Genomic DNA, 22,335 nt, shown 5'->3' on the forward strand with positions numbered 1-22,335 from the left:
CTTATACTATCTCACTTCTCTGTGGCCTCCTGGTTACCCTTGTGAGGCGGACTTATTGGGCCTGGAAGCTTTTGATGAAAATATCAAAATGGGGACGCTGGTTTGTGGGCTTGTTATTGTGGAGTGTAAATACATGCTTTAGTTCTCCTGCCTTCTGTCTAGAGAATTCCTTATATCCTGCGGTTCCGGACCTTTTAGGCACATATGAGATTCTCTTTGAAATCATAAATTCTGCCTTCCTAATATAGCAGGCTGCATTGAATGAGCCAATCCAGTGAGTGTCAATATGCCCCATGCATGGGGTGAAATATGTATTGTCTTACAGAGTATAGATAGCTATTATATATATGTATGTATATATGTATATATGTATGTATATACACACACACATATATACATATACATACATACATATATAACATATATCTCACCTCATCCTGTACTGCCACGATACCTCCCATTACATTTTAAGGTCCACTGTGGTGTGGCATATCTACTCCCATTGATGATTCCATTGGCTGTGTTATGAGTCCAAAATAAATGAGGATTATTGAAGGAATTGAGTATGTTTGACTTGGAGATAAGAAAATTCATAGTGAAGATACCCAATATCTGTGGTAAAGTACCTGAAAGGCTCTCATGTACAGAAGAGATAAGACCTGATGTCCTCTGAATCTCTTCCAGCTCTAAATCTATGAACTTATGGTTTGTATGATTTGTTTCATCCCAAAGGGCAGAATTAGGAGAAATAGGAATAAGTTGTCAAGAGACCAAATTAGGCTTGATATCAAGGAAAACCTTTAACAATTAGAGTTGTCCAAAAGTTGAATGGGCTGCTGCAAGAAGTGATGGGTTCTTCTCCTTTGTAGGTCTTCGAACAGAAACTGGATGCCCAGTTGTCTGGTATGTAGTGGAGATTCCTTTGGAGTATGGATTGGACAGGATGGCTGCTGTGGTCCCTCTAAACTCTTAGATTCTGTGATTCTGCCATTCTAGTGTGAACCATCTAGGGAAGATGCATTGTAAGGAGGTGGGAGATACTGCATACCAACCTTCTTGCATCCAGAGCAGGGCCCGTCCAGCTTGTAGCAATTATAACATCTCAAAGCCCAGCTGGAGAAATGTCCCCAGCAGGGCCTGGTTGAGTTGTGGCCCTTTAAGACTATTTGAACATTTTGCCATAAACATTATTTTGTATAAATTTTCTGACTTGAAAAAATGGTACAAATGGTAAACTTTAAAAAAAAAAAAAGAATTTCTTCGTCAGACTTGATTAGTCAATTTAATCAACTTGGCAAATCACATAGTCTGGCCTGAGGGGAAAAAAAGAAAATAAAGTGTGATTAGAGCTATTTGTCACATATAGCATGGGGGTAGGGGTGTCATTGGGTGACTTGATGGGAGGTAGCCTCTAGCCTCTTTTCCTCCTCCCCATCTCCAAGGGAGACTTTAATTCCTGCCAGAATGATAATAGGAGGTTAGGGCCAAAAGAAATTTGGCCACTCTCTTCTCCATACTGGGAGAGGATACCATGCTAGAAACATATGTATGCTTTCACTTAAATATTATTAGTCTAAGGGATGTCATTTTCAGGTTTAAGCTAAATTCTCATGTTTTATTACTAGAGGGAAGGAAGATGGTAAGCTCTATGACCAAGGTATGACTCCCTTCCTATCAAATGCCAGTTCCATGATGAACATACATACTTAGCCAAGAAAACCCATTTATCAAAATTGGTAGCAAGATGGAAATCAAAGAAGGTAAACATAGGAAAATCTATACCAGACAATAGACAGTGAAGGAGTTATCCCATTGGGGGAAAGGTAACTCTGCCCAACCAAGAGAGAGTTTCTGTAGTTTCTAGTGAAGCATGTGGGCAATAGAAACTGCCAGGTCTTACCATGTTTTCCTGGAGTAGTTTTCTTCAGGACTTGAACTTGAGGTTGGTCCCTTCTATCTTCTTTCTTGAAGCTGGAAGCCAGAAGCACCCAAGGGACAGCAGGACTTGAAAATAGAAGAGAGGGAGGTTCTCGTCCTCTGGCCAACTCTGCCCCACCCCTCACAAAGGGCAGGACAATCATCTCCACCAATAAGGAGGGAGTCCCATACCAATGATCTTTGGGACTGAGGTTACAAAAGGAACACACCATATTTCCCCATGTATAAGACACACCTTAATTTTGAGGCCTGGAATTTGAAAAAAAATGTATTACATAAAGTTATCGAATTCAAGTTTTATTCATCATAAAATTCATACAATAATACGATGAAATTCAAGGACCTTCTGCTCATAGCTTTCAGGCATCTTTTGAGCAAGTCTGGTGAGTGTACGCATGCTTGGTCCATTCCGTTTCATGAACCTGAAGCACCAATTGTGTCCTCCTTTGAAATCAGTAACTTCTTTTTCATCACCTGCCTCATGCTGAACCATCTTTGTGGACACAAGAATTTCAATTGCCCTTTGCTCTTCAATCCATATATTCAATTCCCTCTCTAAATCAGGCCATTTTGCTGACTTGCCTCTCATGGCCTTCTTCTGCCATGGTGTTTTTAGTACTGTTTTAACAGTAAACTATAAGAGGTACCAGTAAAGGAAGGTGGCTTGAGAAAAGGTATTCTCTTTTTAGTACTGGAGAGCAAACTTTTGAATGTCTGAAATCGAGGGACTGGGAGCAAAGATTTTTTTTTTTTTTTGCTTATTTTCCTATCAGCTACTGGAAAGAAGAGACAGTGGGAAAATCCAGCTACTGGCTTTTTCAGAAGTCAACTGCAGTTTCAAAAGCTTCAGACCAGGTACTTTAAAACTGAAATTTGAAAATCCCTTCCGGAGCAGCTAGGGATTGAAAACAATTTTTCAGTTCAAAGTTTGTGTTTACCTAGAACTTAGGCATTTGTGTGATAGAGTTCCCACTTTCTGCTTTGTATATGTTGAAAGGAACTTAGTTATCCTATCCTGCTGGCATGCCCTAATTTAAGTGCATTTGCTATACAAAAATGTATGGTCACATATATCTGAGTCATGGAGATTCAGAGGGAGGAAACATGTTTTATATTCTGTGAAGGTACTATTTCAGCTCAAGCAGGTAATGATATTCTCATTGAGAATGACACACACTTTTTTCTCATAACTCAGTGGGAAAAGTAGTCATTACTGAAGGGAAGGGTAAACAAATTGACTACAGAAGAAGGGTTTCATACTTCCAGGCTAATTTTTTTCTTTAAGGATTGTTTGTTTTATAAAGAACCCTTATTCTGAAAGTGGATAGTAATCTGCACATCTTCTTGCTTGAAATATTTATTTGTTTATTGTTTTTATTTTATGGAATAAAACGAGCATTTCTGTAACATAGTACCATAAAAAAAGATGATCTCACATGAAATTGCAAATCTACTGTGTATAACTTGCTATTCCTTTCAAATATACAACAAAACTATCATGTAAATTTCTTTTTTTTTCTTTCTTTTCCCTTCCCTCCCCCTTTCCACCCATGGCTAATTTGATGCACATTATAACAGAGATGGTCAGGAGACCTGAATTCCTGCCGTGGCTCTGCTACTATTTCAATAGAACCTACCCATGGTTTCACTAGGCCTCCCTCTACCAATGTAGATGGAAACCAGTCCATACCTCTTCCTCGTCTGGCACAAAGTTTTATCTGTGTCTTTAGAGCTTAACTTTTAAAATCATTTTTGACTGTGTGTCAATTAAAAGTTAATAAGGAGCCATCTCAGGATGGGAACAGAAATAAATTTTATTCAATTCTCGAGAATTGGGCATCCCCTGCTAGAACAAATCCAGCAAGGGAAGCACTTTACAAGGGGCTAGGCACCCATAATTATACCTAACACAGGAGAATTCCCACCCACCTCTGACCCTTCTCACCATTGGCTGGGAGGTGGGCTTACAATCTGAGCGCAAAAGCTAGATAAAGAACCGGGAAATTGAGGTACAGAAACTCCAATTCCCATTCCCTCAGTTAATGATTACAACTGAGGTGACATCTATAAATCTAAAGAAGGAGAATAGGCTAAGGGGAGGGGGAGACCCTCTCCATTCTTTATAGTAGAGAAAAACAGGTCATTATGACCCTGTTCTTACTGAGCAAATCTTTAAACCAGAACCAGAAGAAAGAACAAAAGGTTTCAGGGTAAACTTTCCCAGAGGCTGAGCCATCAGACTCTCACGGCCTCAGAATTTTTTTTTTACTTCCCTATTTCTTGATTTTTAAACATTTCTTAGTATAGCTATAGATATATATTTATACATATCTTCCCTGTGAAGTCTTCACATTTCATTTACCTCACACAACAGTTGTTCTCTCTCACATTGTGAATCCCTGAGGGGTAGGAACCATAGAGGTTTGCATTTCATGTATTACCTCAGGCACCTGGAAATACATTCAATATGGATGTGGATGATGGAACTTGATTATGTTCCAACAGTAAGTGTGCAGTTCCACCTTGAGAAAAAATGAGAGAGTCAACCATGTCATCTTCTACTCTGTAAATACCAGTGGCTCACTGCTGACTACATGAGTATATATAAAGTCACCTGGTTGGCATTGAAAGACCTTCCCAAAGTGGTCCCTTCCTACCTTTTATGCTTTTCTACACTTACTCCCCTCCATGATACAGTGGCCCACCTACTGTTCCTCATCCAACGTTCCATATTCTTACTCTAAGCTTTGCACTCCTGTTCCCTAGTCACCTTGGCGCCTCCTTTTAGCTTCCTTGGCTTTGTTCAAGGCTTAGCTCATTTCCCACCTTCTATAGGAGGCCTTTCCTGGTCTCATTTCCTCCCCCACAACCCCTAGTGTCTTCTCTCCCCGCACCTCCCCCCCATTGGCTGCCCTTTGCACAGGATATATTTTTTGTCTACAGAGTTCTTTGCATGTTGCCTCCCTTGTTAGAGTATAAGCTCCTTGAGGACAGAGACTGTGTTTTTGCTTTCTTGATGTCTCAGTGCTTAACACATAGTAAGTGATTAATAAATAAATAAATAAATGCTTGTTGATTGCTGGATTTATTGATTTCTGACTGAAGTCGAAGATGTTAAATGACATCTTGGAAAAGTCATTTAACTTTGTGGCATATTTGTAGGAAACAGGGTAAGGTATATTTGGATTGTTAATCCCAAACTCTAAACCCCAGATCGAAATGCATAGGAAATTTCCTTCTTAAGATTAGGTAGAATAATGGGTATCATATTGCTCGCCTGTAACCAGAATGGCTTTTGTTTTCTTTGAATGACTCAGCTTACCTCATTGAGCCTCTGGATGCTGTGGCTTGCTCTTCCAGGGCAGGAAGCCTAGAGAGCATGTCAGGAAGCAGAAAACTTCCTGTGTGATGAGTCATGGGGCTGGCTGAGGGGAGGTGTTAATATCTATGCTAGGGGGAGGGGCCAAGTCAAGAACCAATCGGCCCTGGTCATTCAGGCGGTGCTTGATGATGTCAAAAACCCTATAAGAGGGGAGAGGACAGCTTGAAGCTCTCTCTTTCCTCTTCCGGTTGGTGTGGGAAGCAGCGTCAAGCAAGCATGACTCTGGGCCAGCTCTTGCTCTCGGGCCGAGCCCAGATGTTGGTAACTATGAATTGTATTGGGTCTGTCTGTTGATAATTGTAACTTGTTTGTATTTTGGTTTTGAGGTTCAGGGTGCTGGTTTGTTTTTCCCCCGAACTAAATGTTTTGAACCTCAGGGTGCTGGCTTTTTTCCCCTGAAGTATGTGAATCTGTATTTGGTCTGTCTCTTGATGCTTGTCTGTATGCTCCCCTGAACTAACTGAATGCTAACTGAATGCTGGCCTTTTCCCCTGAACTAAATGAATGTTGTCTGTATGCTAACTGAATGCTGGATTAAAGTAAGCTGGTCAACCCCTTCACCATGCTTTCCTTGTTTAAGCAGATAAAAAGAACCTGTGCTTTTCTGGTGTCCCGGCAGCATCCTGGGTGCATCTTACGCCCCCACAGAAGCTGCTAGCTGGGTTGTTAAAACATCGCCTTCTCAATGGGTGGGGGAGAGGCTGAAGGGAGGGAATTTGGAACTCAAAACTAAAAAAAAAGAGAAAAAGATTACATAGATAATTAGCTCAGCCTTGACTCAAAGCCAGGTCTCTTGTGTCCCCGTCAAAAGTCTTTCTTGCTAAACCATACCACCACTTTATTTAATTACTTTTAATTTTTTTTAGACTTTCAGGTTTGATTGAAAACCATCCAGTAGAAACTTCTCTAGTTTGGGATTCTAACAATGGTCCGGATAATAGTCCACCCAAAAACGGCTCTTGTCGATGAGCCAGTGTACATCCGAGTAACGGGACTTCTTCCTAACCAGCTGGTAGTACTGCAGGCAAAAGTGACAAATGAGAAAGGAGAGCTGTTTTTTTCTGAAGCCTTCTATAAGGCTGATGAAGGTGGAGAGATAGACCTGGAGCATGCAGCAGCACTTGGAGGGGACTATTTGGGCATTCATCCCATGGGCCTCTTCTGGTCCTTGAAATCTGAGAAGACTTTTTCTAGGCTATTGAAACAGGATGTGATGAACAGTCCCTTCCTGGTTCAACTGTCTGTATGTGATTCTGACATATTTTTCAAAGACTCACCTGCATCTGTTAAGGCCAGTGAGACTGTGGAGCGATGGTACTCAGCACCTGGAGTACAAAGAATCCAGATAAGGGAAGGTCGAATTCGAGGAATTCTGTTTATCCCACCGGGTGAGTATCAAATGAGTGATCCTTACTCACTAATTCTCAATCTAAGTTTCCAGGCTCAGTTGGAAGCTCATCACCTAGGTAGCCTGGAAATTTGAAAAAAGCTCATGCTCACGCTGCAGAGCCCTATCCTGACCCCTGGGGCTCAGTGTGGTTCCTGCTCCCATGTCTGAAATGGTAGTTCAGACTGAGGACACATAACTGACCTGGAACTAGCCTGTTGCTTCCATTCATCCAGGATCCCCTTCACTTTTTCACTTGGTGATACCATCATCTTCCACAGGTTCAATTTTTCTCTCCAAACAGATGGTCCCTATAGATCCAGCCTTTGTTTTCCCCCTGACTTCCAGTCTCACAGCACTAACTGCCCAAACTGGATGCAGTACTCAATGAGGGCAAACTCAATAAGCCTAAAACAAAATTCATTGTCTTCCCCGCCCTCTGTTCCCAGCCCCCAAGCCCCCCTTGCTTTCAGGCTTCTTTCTTATTGTGGAGTTTCAGTTACTTTCAGTTTTTTTTTTCTTTTTTTTAAAAAAATTTCATTTAATATATTTAGTTTTCAGCATCCATTTTCAAAAGAGTTTGAATTACAAATTTTCTCCCCATTTCTACCCTCCTGCCCACTCCAAGATGGCATATATTCTGGTTGCCCCGTTCCCCAGTCAGCCCTCCCATCTGTCACCTCACTCCCCTCCCATCCCACTTTCCCTTCTTCTCTTACAGGTCAAGACATATTTCTACGCTCCATTGCCTGTGTATCTTATTTTCTAGTTGCATGCAAAAACTTTTTTTTTTTTGTTTTTGAATGTCTGTTTTTAAAAACTTTGAGTTCCGAATTCTCTCCCCTCTTCCCTCCCTGCCCACCCTCCCTAAGAAGGCAAGCAATTCCACATAGGCCACATGTGTATCATTATGTAAAACCCTTCCACAATACTCATGTTGTGAAAGATTAACTATGTTTTGCTCATTCCTAACCTATCCCCCTTTATTGAATTTTCTCCCTTGACCCTGTACCTTATCAAAAGTGTTTGTTTTTGATTACCTCCTCCCCCTGTCTGCCCTCCCTTCTATCATCACCCCTTTTTTATCTCCTTCCTCCTTCTTTCCTGTGGGGTAAGATACCCAACTGAGTGTGTATGGTATTCCCTCCTCAGGTCAAATCCAATGAGAGCAAGATTTACTCATTCCTCCTCACCTGCCCTCTCTTCCTTTCCTACAGAACTGCTTTTTCTTGCCACTTTTATGCAAGATAATTTACCCCATTCTATCTCTCCCTTTCTCCCTCTCTCAATATATTCTTCTCTTATCCCTTAATTTGATTTTATTTTTTTAGGTATCATCCCTTCATATTCAACTCACCCTGTGCCCTCTGACTATACATATATATATATATATATATATATACATACATACATACACAGATACACACATATGTATATATATGCATACACACACACACACACACACACACATATATATGTGTATTACTTTCAGCTACTATGATACTGAGGTCTCATGAATCATACACATCACCTTTCCATGTAGGAATGTAAATAAAACAGTTCAACTTTAGTAAGTCCCTTATGATATCTCTTTCTTGTTTACCTTTTCATGCGTCTCTTGATTCTTGTGTTTGAAAGTCAAACTTTCTATTCAGCTCTGGTCTTTTCACTGAGAAAGCTTGGAAGTCTTCTATTTTATTGAAAATCCATATTTTGCCTTGGAGTATGATACTCACAGTTTTGCTGGGTAGGTGATCCTTGGTTTTAATCCTAGCTCCACTGACCTCCGGAATATCGTATTCCAAGCCCTTCAGTCCCTTAATGTGGAAGCTGCTAGATTCTGTGTTATCCTGATAGTTTTTCCACAATACTCAAATTGTTTCTTTCTGGCTGCTTGTAGTATTTTCTCCTTGACCTGGGAGCTCTGGAATTTGGCAACAATATTCCTAGGAGTTTTCTTTTTGGGAGGCAATCTGTGGATTCTTTCAATTTCTATTTTGCCCTGTGACTCTAGAATATTGGGGCAGTTCTCCTTGATAATTTCTTGAAAGATGATATCTAGGCTCTTTTTTTGATCATGGCTTTCAGGTAGTCCAATAATTTTTAAATTATCTCTCCTGGATCTATTTTCCAGGTCAGTGGTTTTTCCAATGAGATATTTCACATTGTCTTCCACTTTTTCATTCCTTTGGTTCTGTTTTATAATATCTTGGTTTCTCATAAAGTCACTAGCTTCCACTTGCTCCAGTCCAATTTTTAAGGTAGTATTTTCTTCAGTGGTCTTTTGGACCTCCTTTTCCATTTGGCTAATTCTGCCTTTCAAGGCATTCTTCTCATTGGCTTTTTGGATCTCTTTTGCCATTTGAGTTAGTCTATTTTTTAAGGTGTTTTCTTCAATATTTTTTTCCAGTATTTTTTTGGGTCTCCTTTAGGAAGTCATTGACTTGTTTTTCATGGTTTTCTCACATCATTCTCATTTCTCTTCCCAATTTTTCCTCTACTTCTCTAACTTGCTTTTCCAAATACTTTTTGAGCTCTTCCATGGCCTGAGACCAGTTCATGTTTTTCTTGGAGGCTTTTGATGTAGGCTCTTTGACTTTGTTGACTTCTGGCTGTATGTTTTGGTCTTTGTCACCAAAGATTCCAAAGTCTGAGACTGAATCTGACTGCATTTTAGCTGCCTGGCCATGTTCCTAGCCAACTTACTTGACCCTCGAGTTTTTCAGCGGGGTATGACTGCTTGTAGAGCAAAGAGTACTTTGTTCCAAGCTTGAGAGGATGTACCATTGATTTCAGAGCTATTCCTATACAGCCAGCTCTGCCACACCAGCACTCCTCCTTCCCCAAGAACCGCCAATCGGGACCTGACGCAAATCTTAAGCAGGCTCTGCACTCCTGCTCTGATCTGCCACTTAATTCCTCCCACGAGGTGGGCCTGGGCCTGGAAGTAACTGCAGCTGTAGTTCTATAGCTGCACCACCCCCTGTGGCTGAACCGCAAACTCTTTTCACTCTGTCCCCTGCAGCTTTTCCCACTAACATTCTCTGTTGTCTTTGGTGTTTGTGGGTTGAGAAGCCTGTTAACTGCCACAGCTCACTGACTCAGGGTGGTAGGGCCTGTTCCGCCTGGCTCCTGGTCTGGTGGGTCCTGCTGCCGTCCACGCTGAGCTCTGCTCCCCTCTGTTCCGTGTGCAATAGACCTCATCCAGTGACCATCCAGGCTGTCCTGGGCTGGATCCTTGCTTCCCTCTGCCATTTTGTGGGTTCTGCAGTTCTAGAATTTGTTCAGAGCCATTTTTATAGGTTTTTGGAGGGACCTGGTGGGGAGCTCACGCAAGTCCCTGCTTTCCAGCTGCCATCTTGGCTCCACCCCACCCCCCCCACCCTCCCCCAGTTACTTTCAGTTTTGTTGTTGCTCAGTTGTTTTCAGTTGTGTCTGGCTCTTCACGACCCCATTTTGGGTTTTCTTAGCAAAGATACTGGGAGTGCATTGCTATTTCCTTCTCCAGCTCATTTTACAGATAAGGAAGCTGAGGCAAACAGGGTTAAGTGACTGGCCAGGGGTCAGACAGTTAGTAAGTATCTGATACAGGATTTGAACTAGGAAAATGAGTCCCTGCACTCTATCCACTGTGCCACCTAGCTACCTGTTACTACTTGTTGCCAAGCAGTGAATGTTTATTGAGTGACTACATCAGTAAGGCAAGATTCATGACCTGGAGGATGACCATGAACATGCCTGTATGGTTCAGAATTGCAAAGTATTTAAAACTCTCTAGGTAGAAGGCAGAGGAAGTATAACATTTATTTAGGCTCCAAAGAGTCGGATCCCAGAACCAGTAATTCCAATTCAGTATAGCAATAATTGTATTCCAGAAACAGTAAGCCCATGTCAATGTAGCAACAAGGAGATTAAAACACAGTATTACAGCAAAGAGCCAAGTCCTCCTGTAACCTTTGCCCCCCTGCTAGGGCCTTCCACAAACAATCACTCAGGAATCCTAACTGTTTGCTTACCTGTGTCCTCTGCCCTCTCAGTCCTCTGGTCTGCAGCTCTCCGGTCTCCACTCTCCCCTCAGCACTCTCTTCTGCAGCTCCATGGACTCGGAGTTCCTCCTCCTTCTCCTTGGGCTGAATTCTGAAGTCTGGCTTCTCTTCTGACTTCTGAGTATATATATATATATATATATATATATATATATATATATACATATATATATATGTTCTTCATATATATATGTTCTTTTTATATATTATATATATAATATATAATACACACACACACACACACACACATATATATATATAAAATGTTCTTTTTAGGGCCTGAGGGCTTCACGCCCAATAGGCAAAAGAGTGTGGGAAAGATCTTTAATCACTGATTGGTATCACAAACGTATGGGTCTGTAAACTGGCCCCACCTGAGGCCTATTGAATGGGTGGAAAATATCTTCAATCACATTATCACCACAGTGACTGACTGTCAGACTGAGTCAACCAGGTTTATAATCTTGTTGTCTTTCAAAATTTCTCACTCTTACTTAGCCCACATAGTTAATAACCAAATCTGGTTCTTTCTCTACAGTGTCTTTTATATGCACCCCCTTCTTTCTACTCACATAGCTTTATTCCCCATCATTTTTCTCATGTTCTTTTGTGATTGTATGAGTACAGCAGACAGCATGTTGGTCTTAGTGACAAGGGGACCTGAGTTTGAACCATTCTTCAGAAGGTCATGCATTAGCTGTGTGACCCAGGGCAAGTCACTTGACCTCTCTGTGATTCAGTTTCTTCATCTATCCAAAGAGGGAGTTACACACAGTGTCTTCTATGGTTCCTTACAGCACTAAACTTATGATCTATGATCCTTCTATCTGGTCTCCCTGTCTCAAATCTTTTTACCACACCAATCCATATTCTACCTAACACCAAAGAGAATTACTTGAAGTGTAGATTTGACCATATAGTAATATTTGTAAACAGAAGTGGCTCCCTGTTAACTCTAGGATCAACTACAAACTCCTCTATTTGGCTCTAAAATCTCTTCACAGCTCGCCATTTCCTACCTTTCCAGCCTTAGAACATACTGCCTTCCTTTCCAAACTCTCTAGTATTGCCATCTTGGCCTGGTTGTTGGTCTTCATACAGGATGTTCCACCTCCCACTTTCATTTGCATTAGCTGTCCCTTATACTTAGAACACATTTCTTCCTTATCTTTGCCTCTCGGAACTCCTAATTTCCTTCAAGAATCAACTCAAGAGCCATCTTCTACCTGAAGCCTTTTATATACCCACAGCTGTGAATGCTCTCCCATCCACAACTACCTTGTATTAATTGTGTCTATATTATGTTTATGCTCATGTATGTACAGATTGTCTCCCACATTAGAATGTAAGTTCCTTGAGGGTGGAGTCTGTTTCATTTTTGTCTTTGTATCCATAGTGCTAGTAGTGTCTGGCATAGAATAGGAAATTAATAAGTGCTTGTTAATTGATTATATCCATTGATAATTGCTTCCAGTTTTACAAGAAGAACTATAACTAGGGTGAAGGCAGTGGGGCTTTGACCCAGGTTGGGAATTTAGAGGGTACTAATAGCCACATCTTGGAAGGCTGATCCCTCCTGGCTGTGGAATTCCTTCTTATCAATAGCTTAGAAACCTAATGGTGTCCCAGAGTGTCCTACCCCCTCCTTGCCTCATCTTAGCTCCCACCTTCCACCTCCCAGTCTCCACCTTCCCCACCCAAACACCCGTGCTACACCCCTGCCCCCACATATCAGCTCAGTAGCTATCAGTCCAGTTTCATAGAAACCTCATGATATTTCAGGACAACTCTTTACTTTCAGAAGCTTTACCCTAGGTGAGCATGCCCCTCCCCACTTGGTGCAGTCCTACAAATTGTTGGTTATGGCTTTATTTTCCACTCCTACCCACCATCTACTGAGATTTGTGATTGTACGTGGTAACCTGGTGACCTGTAGGTAGCTTGTGTAGGTAGCTCTTCATTGTGTAGGAGACTGGCCTTTTTTGTCTTAGAGGTTTCCAACCACTGAGTTAAAAGAGATGGTAGAGTTCATTAGGTGACTGTTTCACAGTCTGTACGCAGTGCAGGGGACACTTTCGTTCGGGAAAGAAACTGAGCCCCTACAGAACAGGGAGAGGCAGACCTTCTTGTTCTCCCCTTTATATCTTGTCATTCTGTTCCTTTGATGCTGCCTCCCATCACTTCGCTTCTCATCTTCTTTGCCTGCTTCTTTGCCAATTCTTGCTATGACCTCAGATCCTGCCAAAGAAACAAAATCCACACAGCTGGGGCACAGTCAGGACTTCTGCCTTAGATATCAATTTAGGTTACATAGTAGTTAGAGTCCTGGCTTGGAGTCAGGATAGATCTGAGTTCAAATCCTTCTTCTGACACTTAGGAGTTGGATGACTCTGAGCAAGTGTCTTGACATCTATTGGCGTCAGATAGCTAAGACATATATTAAGTGGTAGAGGGCTTGTGAGTTACTTTAGTAGTGAGTTCTCCTACCTGTGAAGTTACAGATATACTTATTCAGAATGGGTCCATCAGCTTCAGCACCTCTCCTCTGGAATCAGAAGTACTTAGTCACCGAGCATTTATTAAGTACCTTCCCTCAGGCAGCTTGTATTCTAATGGAGAGAATACATGTAAATGCCTATGTGCAAATAAGATATAGACAGAATGAATTGGGGATAAACTCAGAAGATAGGTAGTAAGATTAAGGAATCAGCTATATAGCATATGAGAGGAGACTGGGAAATTCTCTTTGTGATGCTATGTATTAATGTCCAAAATCTGAGTATATTCTTTCCTCCTTCCTTTTTTATTGACTCTCTCTGTCTCTCTGTCTCTGTCTCTCTGTTTGTCTCTGTCTCTCTGAGACTGTCTCTGTCTGTCTGTCTCTGTCTGTCTGTCTGTCTCTCTCCCTCTTTTTGTAGTCTCTTTTCTTTTCTCACCACAAAATCCTTTTAAAATTTTCTTCAGGAGAAGGACCTTTCCCTGGAGTAATTGATTTATTTGGTTTCATTGGTGGACTGATTGAGTTTCGGGCCAGTCTCTTGGCCAGTCGTGGCTTTGCTACATTGGCCTTAGCTTACTTTGACTACGAAGACCTGCCCAAAAGGTCAGAGGATGTGGATGTCGAATACTTTGAAGAAGCAGCTGATTTCCTCCTAAGCCATCCTAAGGTACTCTGAGCTCACAATTTGGTTTAACCTTTGTGTCTAATTTCTCATGCAATCCCTGATTCCGAATGACTAACTGGTCCTGTCTTGCGTTCCCTTTTCATTGACATGGTTTGCTTCTCCAGGCTTGTGATTTCTACTTTAGAGGAAGACAGGTTCTTAATCAGTTCTTCTCTTCTTTCTCTTCCTGCTCTAATCAGCTCACCTAGGTTTCTTTTTCCAAATCACTCATGGGACCCATTCATCTGATGTTTATTTCAGTGTATGCTTTGATGTTGTTTATGAGGAATGAGACTTAATATTATCAGAGCCATGCTACAAAAGGGAGTATAGCTTGGTGATTAGAACTCTAAACTTAGGAATCAGGAAGACCTGAAGACCATGTCAGACACTTATTAGTTATGTAAACAGAACAAGTCATTGAACTCCAATGGAGAAAAATAACAACTGGCCTCACAGGCTTGTCGTCAGGATTGAAGGAGACACGGTCTATAAGGGACTTGACCAAACCTAAAGTACTGTTTACATGTGAGCTATTATTATTATTTTATATCATTCTTTATAAGGTAACTCATTTGAGACGTTAACAAATTAAGAAAATGCCATGATGATATCATATACAAAATGGGGATGTAATTCTCCCAGTGTGGCAGGGTCAAAACAGTACTAGATGAGGAACCAAGGAAACTGGTATCTAACTGGTCAATGCTTCCGACTAGCTAAGTGACCATGGGTAAGTTATTTAACTTCAATGGGCCTCAGCTGGGTCATAGGTAAAGTTAGAGACTGGGACTGAAGGGAAGATTTGGACTAGATGGTATTTAAGCATCTTACCAGTCATTAAAAAAAAGTGATTTTTTTAAACATGCACATTTACTTCTAGATAACTTTGCTTTAGAATTTTGTTATGGTGAATGCATTGCCTGTTAAGTATAGCTGGCAATTGATCCAGTTAGTCCTCATAAGCCAGTGAGTCCCATTTTACGGATGAGGAAAGTGAGGTTCCGAGAGGTAAAGTGACAAGCACAGGTAACTATACACAGGTCCCACAGGTAGTGAGCACCAAAGGAGAATTTAGCCTCCTTTGGTCCTGACTCCAAATCTAGCCCTTTTAAAACTATACCCGACTGATATGTGAGAATGCTTAGCACAGTGGCTAGACCATAAATGTTTAATACGTGTTTATTGATCAATTGATTGAGAGTAGATTTGTTTGTCTTGGACACATAGGGAGGGGCAGATCTAGACATCATATCTGGAAGTTGTTAGAAGGCAGATTTTGGTTGGAGGTAAGCAACAATTATGTGACTTGTACAGCTAGCCAAAAATGAAATAGGCTCCCTTAAAAGGGCATCGAGGCATTGGAAGCTTTTAAATGGAAGATGGATGACTTCCTGTAAGGAATATTATAGAAAAGATTCTGTTTAGATGTGAGCCGGACTATATGACCTCAGAAATCATGTACAGCCAGGAGATTTCATTATTCTATGACATTCGTTATTCTAAGAAATACTTATATTGCAAACTAGAACGTCATAAGAACAAAAGAAAGGTATAAACAAAGTGCCCTGAGAAATTCAAGGAGAGTGAATTTTTAGGTGACAGCTGAGGGAAGGAAGGCTGCATGGAAGAGGTGAGCCTTGTAGGAAGTTAAGGATTTCAACTGTTGGAGATTGGGAATGGAGGACAGAGAAGAAGCCCATTTTAGGGAGAGGATGTGAAGAAAGACATGGAGATGGGAAGAGATAGCAGAGAACAAGAAATGGTGATTATTACTTTGTGGCTGGAACACAGAATGAAAAGGAATACACAGTGAGAAATAACACTGTAAAGACAGAGTGTAGCAAGACTGTGGAGGGTCTTGAATGTCAAACTAAGTTTCTACTTTATTTGGCAGGTAATGGGAGCCATTGAAGGTTATATCACTGCCAAATGCAGGATCTGAGCTGAGTCTTGAAGGTAGCCAGGGAAGGCAGCAGGCAAAGGGGAAGAGGAAGAACATTCCAGGCATGGAGGACAGACAGAGAAAAGGAACAGAGGAGGAAATGGATGTTATGTGCAAAAAATAGCAAGAGGGCAGGTTGGTATTATTGGATTGCAGATCCAATGAGAAGGTGAGAAAATAGTAAGAAGACTGGAAAGGGAGGAAGGAACCAGGTTCTAAAGTGCTTTAAATGCCAAACAGATCATTTTATATTTGATCGTGGAGGTTCTAGGAAGCCACTGGAGTTTATTGAATAGAGGAGTGATATGGTCAGATCTGCATATTTAGCAATCAGATGGAGGATAGACTGGAGTGGGGAGAGACTTGAGGTAGAGAGACCCACTAGAAAGCTATGGCAGTAGTTCAAGTGTGAGGTGATGATGCCTGCATTTGGGTGGTGGCTGTGTCAGTGGGGAAAAGGAGGTGTGTATGAGATGAGGGATGTTATTATAGTAGAAATGACAAGACTTGACAGCAGATTGGATAGGTAGAGTGAGTATAGCAGAGGAGTTGAGGATGGTATTGACATTTCAAGTATGGAGGACAGTGGTATCATTGACAATAATAGGGAAGTCTGGAAGAGGAAAGTTTTGGAGAAAAAGAATGAGCTCTCATTTGGGTATCATGAGTTTGAGATGCCTACAGACAATTGGTGATGTGAGACTGGAGCTCAGGAATGAAGTTAAGGCTAAATATATAGATCTGGGAGTCATCTGAATAGAATCAGCAATTGAACCCACGGGAGCTGATGAGATCACCAAGTGAGACAGTATAGTGGGAGAAAAGAGCCCAGGCCATGGGGGACGCCCATGGTTATTGGAAGAGACATTGATGAAGACGCAACAAAGGAGACTGAGAAGTTGCTGTCAGACAGGTAGAAGGAGAGGCAGGAGAGAGCAGTGTCATGAAAACCTAGAAGTGAGGTCCTTCAGGAGAAGAGGATGTCCGAGAGGTCAGGAAGGATGAGGATTGAGAAAAGGCCTTTAGATTTGGCAACTGAGAGATCATTAGTGCCTTTGGAGGGAGCAGTTTTAATCAAATGAGAAGGTCAGAAGCCAGATTACAGAGAATTTAGAATCAAATGAGAGGAAAAGAAATGGAGGTGTTGATTTTAGATAATAGCCTTTTCTGGTTTTCCCCTCCTCCCCATCCCCTTGCTAGTGTCTTCTATTTGAGATTACCTTCTACCCACTCTGTATATGTCTTACGTACATAGTCATTTGCATGTTGTTTTCACCATTAGAATATGAACTCCTGGAGAGCAGGGACTGTGTTTTTGCCTTTCTTTGTATTCCCAGTGCTTACCGCAGTAAGTGCTAATCAGTGATTGTCGATTGACTGGCTGGTGCTTCTACTGTCTTGCCTAATATATCTGCTTTTTCAAACTCACTTTTAAGCCTTTTTTCTACTACTCTTGATTTCATTATGTTTTAGCCAAACTCTCCTGTCTTTATGCCCATTATTTTATGCCCATATCCATATCCTGTAGCCCAGATCCTCTTGAAATTCTTTCCTTATTATACATTTATGCGGTACAAATTTAGTTGGGCTCTCACTGCTGCTAGGCAATCCTATCTCATTCTCCTCATTTAAAATCTTTTTCTTTCTCTTCAAGTCCCCAACACTGCTCCTGGCCCCTATACTCACATTTAATGATATTATCTCCTATTTCTTTAAGAAGGTCAAAGCCATCCGAGCTAAGTTCCCTCAACTTGTCTGCATATTTCAGAACTTCTCTTTATCTTGTAATCTTTCATCCATCCTTCTTATCTCAAAGGCTTCCAATTCCCAGTTAAATCTAATTCTTCCACCTGTGCCTTTAATCCCCTCTTCCCCCACCCTCACTCCACTCTCTCTCTCTCTCTCTCTCTCTCTCTCTCTCTCTCTCTGTCTCTGTCTCTCTCTCCACACACACATTTCCATCTCTTTTTCTCCTCCCTTCACACACACTCCAATTTCTCTCTCTCTCTCTCTCTCCTCTCCCCCTCTCTCCCCTCTCTCCCCACACACATCCCTTCACACACTCTCCAATCTCTCTCTCTCCCTCTCTGTCTCTCAATTTCTGTCTCTCCCCCTTTCTGTCTCTGTGTTTTTCTCCCACAGTCACCTCCTCCTCCCACACTGCCCCCACCACACACACACCTTTCTCTCCCTCCCTCCATCATTGTCCTTATCCTTTACCACTGGTTCCTTTCCCAATTGCCTGCAAATATATCCATTATCCTCCCAATGCTGAAAAAGTCTTCTTTTACCCAATCAAACTGCTATCCCATCTCTCTTCTCTCTTTTTACCAAGTTCCTTACAGTCAGTGCCTCCATCTCCTCCCCACATGTTCATCCTGACTCCCCTTTATAGAAATTGCTCTCTGAAAGGTTGCTGAGGATCTTCTTCATCTCAGTGCCCAACCTTCTTGATCTTTGGGAAAGATTTGACTTTGCTGACCACTCCCTTCTCCAGAGCTTATCTCCTCCCTTAGCTTCACAGACTACATACCCTCCTGGTTCTTTTCCCGCCACCTGGATTACTCCTTTACTGGCTTCTCATCCTCTTCTGAACACCTGACTGTGCATGTTCCCTAAAGGTCTGTTCATGACCAGTTCTCTCTATACTGTCTCCTTTGGGGAACTCCTCCATCCCGTGACTTTAACAATCACCAGTATTCAGATAACTCCTGAACCTCTCTCTGTGGCCCTAACTTCTCTTCTCTTTTCTCCTAATCTTCAGGCCTGCCCCTCTCCCTGCCTATGTGCCATCTCCTCCTGGATGTCCAGCAAGCATCACAAACCCACTTTTCTAGCCTCCACCAAAACTTGTGCTTCCTCTGACTTCACTTTTTCTGTCCTCGTCACTACTGTTCACCCAGTCTACTATGTTTTAAAACTTTGAACTCTGCTTCAACTCCCACATCCAATCAGCTGTCATGTGTTACTGATTCCATCCAGTAGTGTTCTGGAGCTGTTTGTGCCAGCTCACAAGAGAGGGTTGATCAGTGTGAGCATTTATACCTTAGAAATTGGCAGATGCTACAAATCAGGACTTGATATATTACTCTGTTGATTGTCTAGCCTTGAGAAAGCCATGGAGAAAATGTTAAAAATGCAGATTAAACTTTAAAGTGTATTATCAGGACAGCCAAAGACTATTCAAACTATTTGGACTATCCAAAGAGCTGGTTGTAAAATATATACCAGCATACTCCTGATACTATCTCTGAAATAATCCCTTAAATTCATCTCCTTTTCTATACCTCTGTTGCCACCACCCTAGTATAAACTTTCATTCTTGCTGTAGCTGTGCTATGACAATATCCTCTTAAATTATTTTCTCGTATTCATTTTCGCCCAGCTTCGATTTATCCTTTATGCTGCTGCAAGATTAATTTTCATTATGTGGATCTTATCATGTTACTCCCCTACTCGCACTTGTTTGATAGCTTCCTATTGTCCAACAAATAAAGCTCAGATTCCTTATCTTGGCACTGAGTCTACAATCTTGTATCCCCCTACTCTTCCAACCTTATGTCATATTCTTTCTTTCTACATATTCTTCATTCCAGCCCAGCTGGGCTATTCTTTATTCTCTGTATGTGTCTTTTATCGTTTTCACTCAGTGGCCTGCCCCAGTACCATTTCTCTATCTTTTGGAACCCTAATCATCTTTTAAATTTCCAACTAAAATGCAGACTCCCCATGAGGCCTTCCTCTCCCCAGGTAGTAACAACACCCTCTGCACTCAGAACTCACATAGCATTTGGTTTACAACTGTCTTTTCACAGGAGCCAGACCTACAATGCTGGATCTCTGATTACAGGTCATCTAGTCCAACCCTCTCCTTTTATAGATGAGAAAAATCTCAGAGAGGTTCAGTGACTTACTTGAGGTCACACTGTAAAAGGCAGAGAGACTGAAGAAGAAACCATATCTCTCCTTATTCCAAATATAGTCTTCTTTCTACTACAGATATGTACTCTTCCCTGCTAGATTATAAATTCCAGAGGGGGAGGAGATTATCTAAACTCTCTATCACCCCCAAGCTCTTTACACAGTCTGTACTGGGTATTTAATAAATGTGTGTTTACTTGAATGCCCTTTAATTCAAATTAGTTTATGAGATATACATCATAAAGTACTACGCCAATGAAAGTTTTTATTATTCCAGTCCATAATGCTGAAATGCTAAAGGAAACCAATAGAATCATTATTGATGGTTTTTTTGTTTTTTTGTATTTTCAGGTGCTTGGTCCAAGCATCGGTGTAGTTTCATTGAGCCAAGGGGCCCAGGTCGGGTTGGCAATGGCAGTATTTCTGAAGCAGGTGGCAGCCACAGTCTGCATCAGTGGTTTCTTTTTTTCGGTTGGATGTATCAAGTATAGAAATGAGACCATTCACTCAATAAATACATTTCCCGAAAGGGCAAGAATAAATAATTTGGGGCTATTAGAGATACATTCTATGTTAGGAAACCCTCAAGAAGAGGCAAATAAGCATGCTCTCCTGCCAGTAGAAAGGGCCCAGGGTCATATCCTATTCATTGTTGGAGAGAAGGACTATAACATGAATAGCAAAGCTTATGCTGAGCAAGCAATGGAGCAGCTGAGGAGACATGGGAAAAGCAATGGCACTCTACTCTCCTATCCAGGAGCTGGGCACCTGATAGAACCTCCCTATTCCCCCTTGTGTTTGGCCTCACCAAACCCCCGTATCCGGAGGCCTGTTTTCTGGGGTGGTGAGACTGTCCTTCATGCCGAAGCCCAAGAACATTCCTGGAAAGAGATTCTGAAGTTCCTCAGACGTCACCTCAGCCCAGGCAGCATCAGCAAACTGTGAAGTGATGGATGGCTCCCAGAGGTCTTCCAGCCTGGTGAAGCTCATGGATCTCTGCTCAAAATAATGTCCTGCAGGTCATGTGATGAAATACATAAGGTTACAAAGGAAGTTGATTCTATGGAAATAAAGGTATTTTTTTTCCCAATCTGAATTCATGGTCCCCCTCATTTAACAAATGAGGAAATGGGGACCAAGAGAAAGAAAGTGACTAGGCTGCCGTAAAAGAGTCTGTGGTCAGATTGAACTAGACATCCAGGTTTGACTAAATATTCACACCCTTCCTCTTGGAGCTCCTTGTGAGTCTAGGTATTGCAACCAAATTTATAAACCTCAGATTCAAGGTCAGTTATGCTGGATTAGTAGAATGTAAACTCCATGAGGACAAAGATTATTTTTCATTTTTGTCTTTGTACCTATAGTATTTATCACAATGCCTTAAGGACACGTAGTAGTAGCTGATGGATAAATCTTGAATTAGATTGAATTTAATTCACTAATCAAAATAGTAGAGAGAGAACTGAAATTTATTGGATCCTGGTGATGGCATACTTGTATATACTTCCCTTTCTCTCCATTCACATGGTTAACCAGTTCCTTCTTGCTATAGTCTATCCTCCTTAGTACTGTTACTCATCTTCCTTACACATTGCTATATTTTCATCTCATCAGAAACCTTCAGTGGGCAGCTGGTTGGTTGATCTTTCTACCGTCCCCTCACCTCTCTGATAGTTCAGCCATTTTCAGTCTAACTGTTTTGGACTAAAGGTTGTTCCCCTTGTCAGGGAAGACAGAATCAGCCAGGGTCAAAACTAGGAATTTTTGGTTCAGTGGAAAGAACTGAGTTTAGAGTCAAAGAAACTAGGTTCAAATCCTAGCCCTGACACCAGCTGCATGAACCTGAGCAAGTCATCAGGCAATCTCAGGTCCTCAGATTTCTCCTCTATAAAATAAAGGTATTGGAGCTATTTGGTTGGATGAATTTTGCAATTCCTTTCAGTTCTGATCCTCTGATCCTGTGTCCTAGATCTGTTTTTCCCAGATTCTGACACATCGTTGGGCATAATAGTCCCTTAATAATATTTATTGAATTGAATTAAATCGGAGCTAAAAATCAGGAGATGCAGATTTGACCGGATCAATAAAAGGAAGAACTTTTTTTTTTAAGCATTTACAGCTGTCCAAAAAGGGAATGGGCTGCTTCACGCAACAGTGAGTTCCTCATCAATGGAGGTTAACATGTAGACACTGAATGACAATTTGTCAAGATGCAGAGAAGGTAGAGAACTGGACTTGAAGTCAGGAACATCTGGATTCAAATCTTAATAGCTGTATGATCCTGGGCAAGTCATTTCACAGCTATCTGGTTCAGTTTTCACATCTGTAAAATGGGGATAATAATAATTAAAAATAATAATTAATAGCATGTACCCGAAACCCCCATTCCCCACCCCCCAGGTTCTTATGAGGATAAAGTGAGAGGATATTTGTAAAATTTAATTGCAAACCTTAAAGTGCTATATAAATGCTAGCTATTATTATTTGTTAACTATATGTTTCTATTATATATTTTAAGTACAGGATTGATTCAAGTGCTTTCCAACAGCAGC

General features: G+C 41.4%; 1 protein-coding gene and 1 long non-coding RNA gene across 5 annotated transcripts; one reads left to right on the forward strand and one right to left on the reverse strand.

Annotated features, from left to right (window-relative positions):
- Nucleotides 1-775: 775 nt before the first annotated feature.
- Nucleotides 776-5,301, reverse strand: LOC118831132. Of its 2 annotated transcripts, none has more exons than XR_005009125.1 (4): nucleotides 5,261-5,301; nucleotides 4,380-4,460; nucleotides 1,901-2,187; nucleotides 776-1,313 (listed from the first exon to the last, which is right to left on the reverse strand). It is a non-coding gene; the product is annotated as an uncharacterized LOC118831132 (long non-coding RNA). The 2 variants fall into 2 exon arrangements; XR_005009126.1 differs by having other exon boundaries at nucleotides 4,301-4,460.
- Nucleotides 2,505-21,703, forward strand: LOC118831131 (bile acid-CoA:amino acid N-acyltransferase-like). 3 transcript variants are annotated; one of them, XM_036738298.1, is made up of 5 exons: nucleotides 2,505-2,612; nucleotides 2,712-2,793; nucleotides 6,187-6,708; nucleotides 13,718-13,920; nucleotides 20,135-21,703. In XM_036738298.1, exons 3-5 carry the CDS (start codon nucleotides 6,246-6,248, stop codon nucleotides 20,726-20,728), a joined length of 1,260 nt encoding a protein of 419 aa, XP_036594193.1. In that variant the 5' UTR covers nucleotides 2,505-2,612; nucleotides 2,712-2,793; nucleotides 6,187-6,245; the 3' UTR covers nucleotides 20,729-21,703. The 3 variants fall into 3 exon arrangements, with proteins under 3 accessions (XP_036594193.1, XP_036594194.1, XP_036594195.1); XM_036738299.1 differs by lacking the exons at nucleotides 2,505-2,612; nucleotides 2,712-2,793 and adding an exon at nucleotides 5,541-5,581; XM_036738300.1 differs by lacking the exons at nucleotides 2,505-2,612; nucleotides 2,712-2,793 and adding an exon at nucleotides 5,556-5,577.
- The last annotated feature ends 632 nt before the right edge of the window (nucleotides 21,704-22,335 follow it).

The sequence above is a fragment of the Trichosurus vulpecula genome, chromosome 9 (genome assembly GCF_011100635.1).
Source record: "Trichosurus vulpecula isolate mTriVul1 chromosome 9, mTriVul1.pri, whole genome shotgun sequence".
Classification (NCBI taxonomy): domain Eukaryota; kingdom Metazoa; phylum Chordata; class Mammalia; order Diprotodontia; family Phalangeridae; genus Trichosurus; species Trichosurus vulpecula.

Coding starts and splice junctions, on each gene's coding strand:
- LOC118831131 (XM_036738298.1), top strand. CDS start 6,246: ATGGTCCGGATAATAGTCCACCCAAAAACGGCTCTTGTCGATGAGCCA. Junction 6,709..13,717: donor AATTCTGTTTATCCCACCGG/GTGAGTATCAAA, acceptor AATTTTCTTCAG/GAGAAGGACCTTTCCCTGGA. Junction 13,921..20,134: donor TCCTCCTAAGCCATCCTAAG/GTACTCTGAGCT, acceptor TTGTATTTTCAG/GTGCTTGGTCCAAGCATCGG.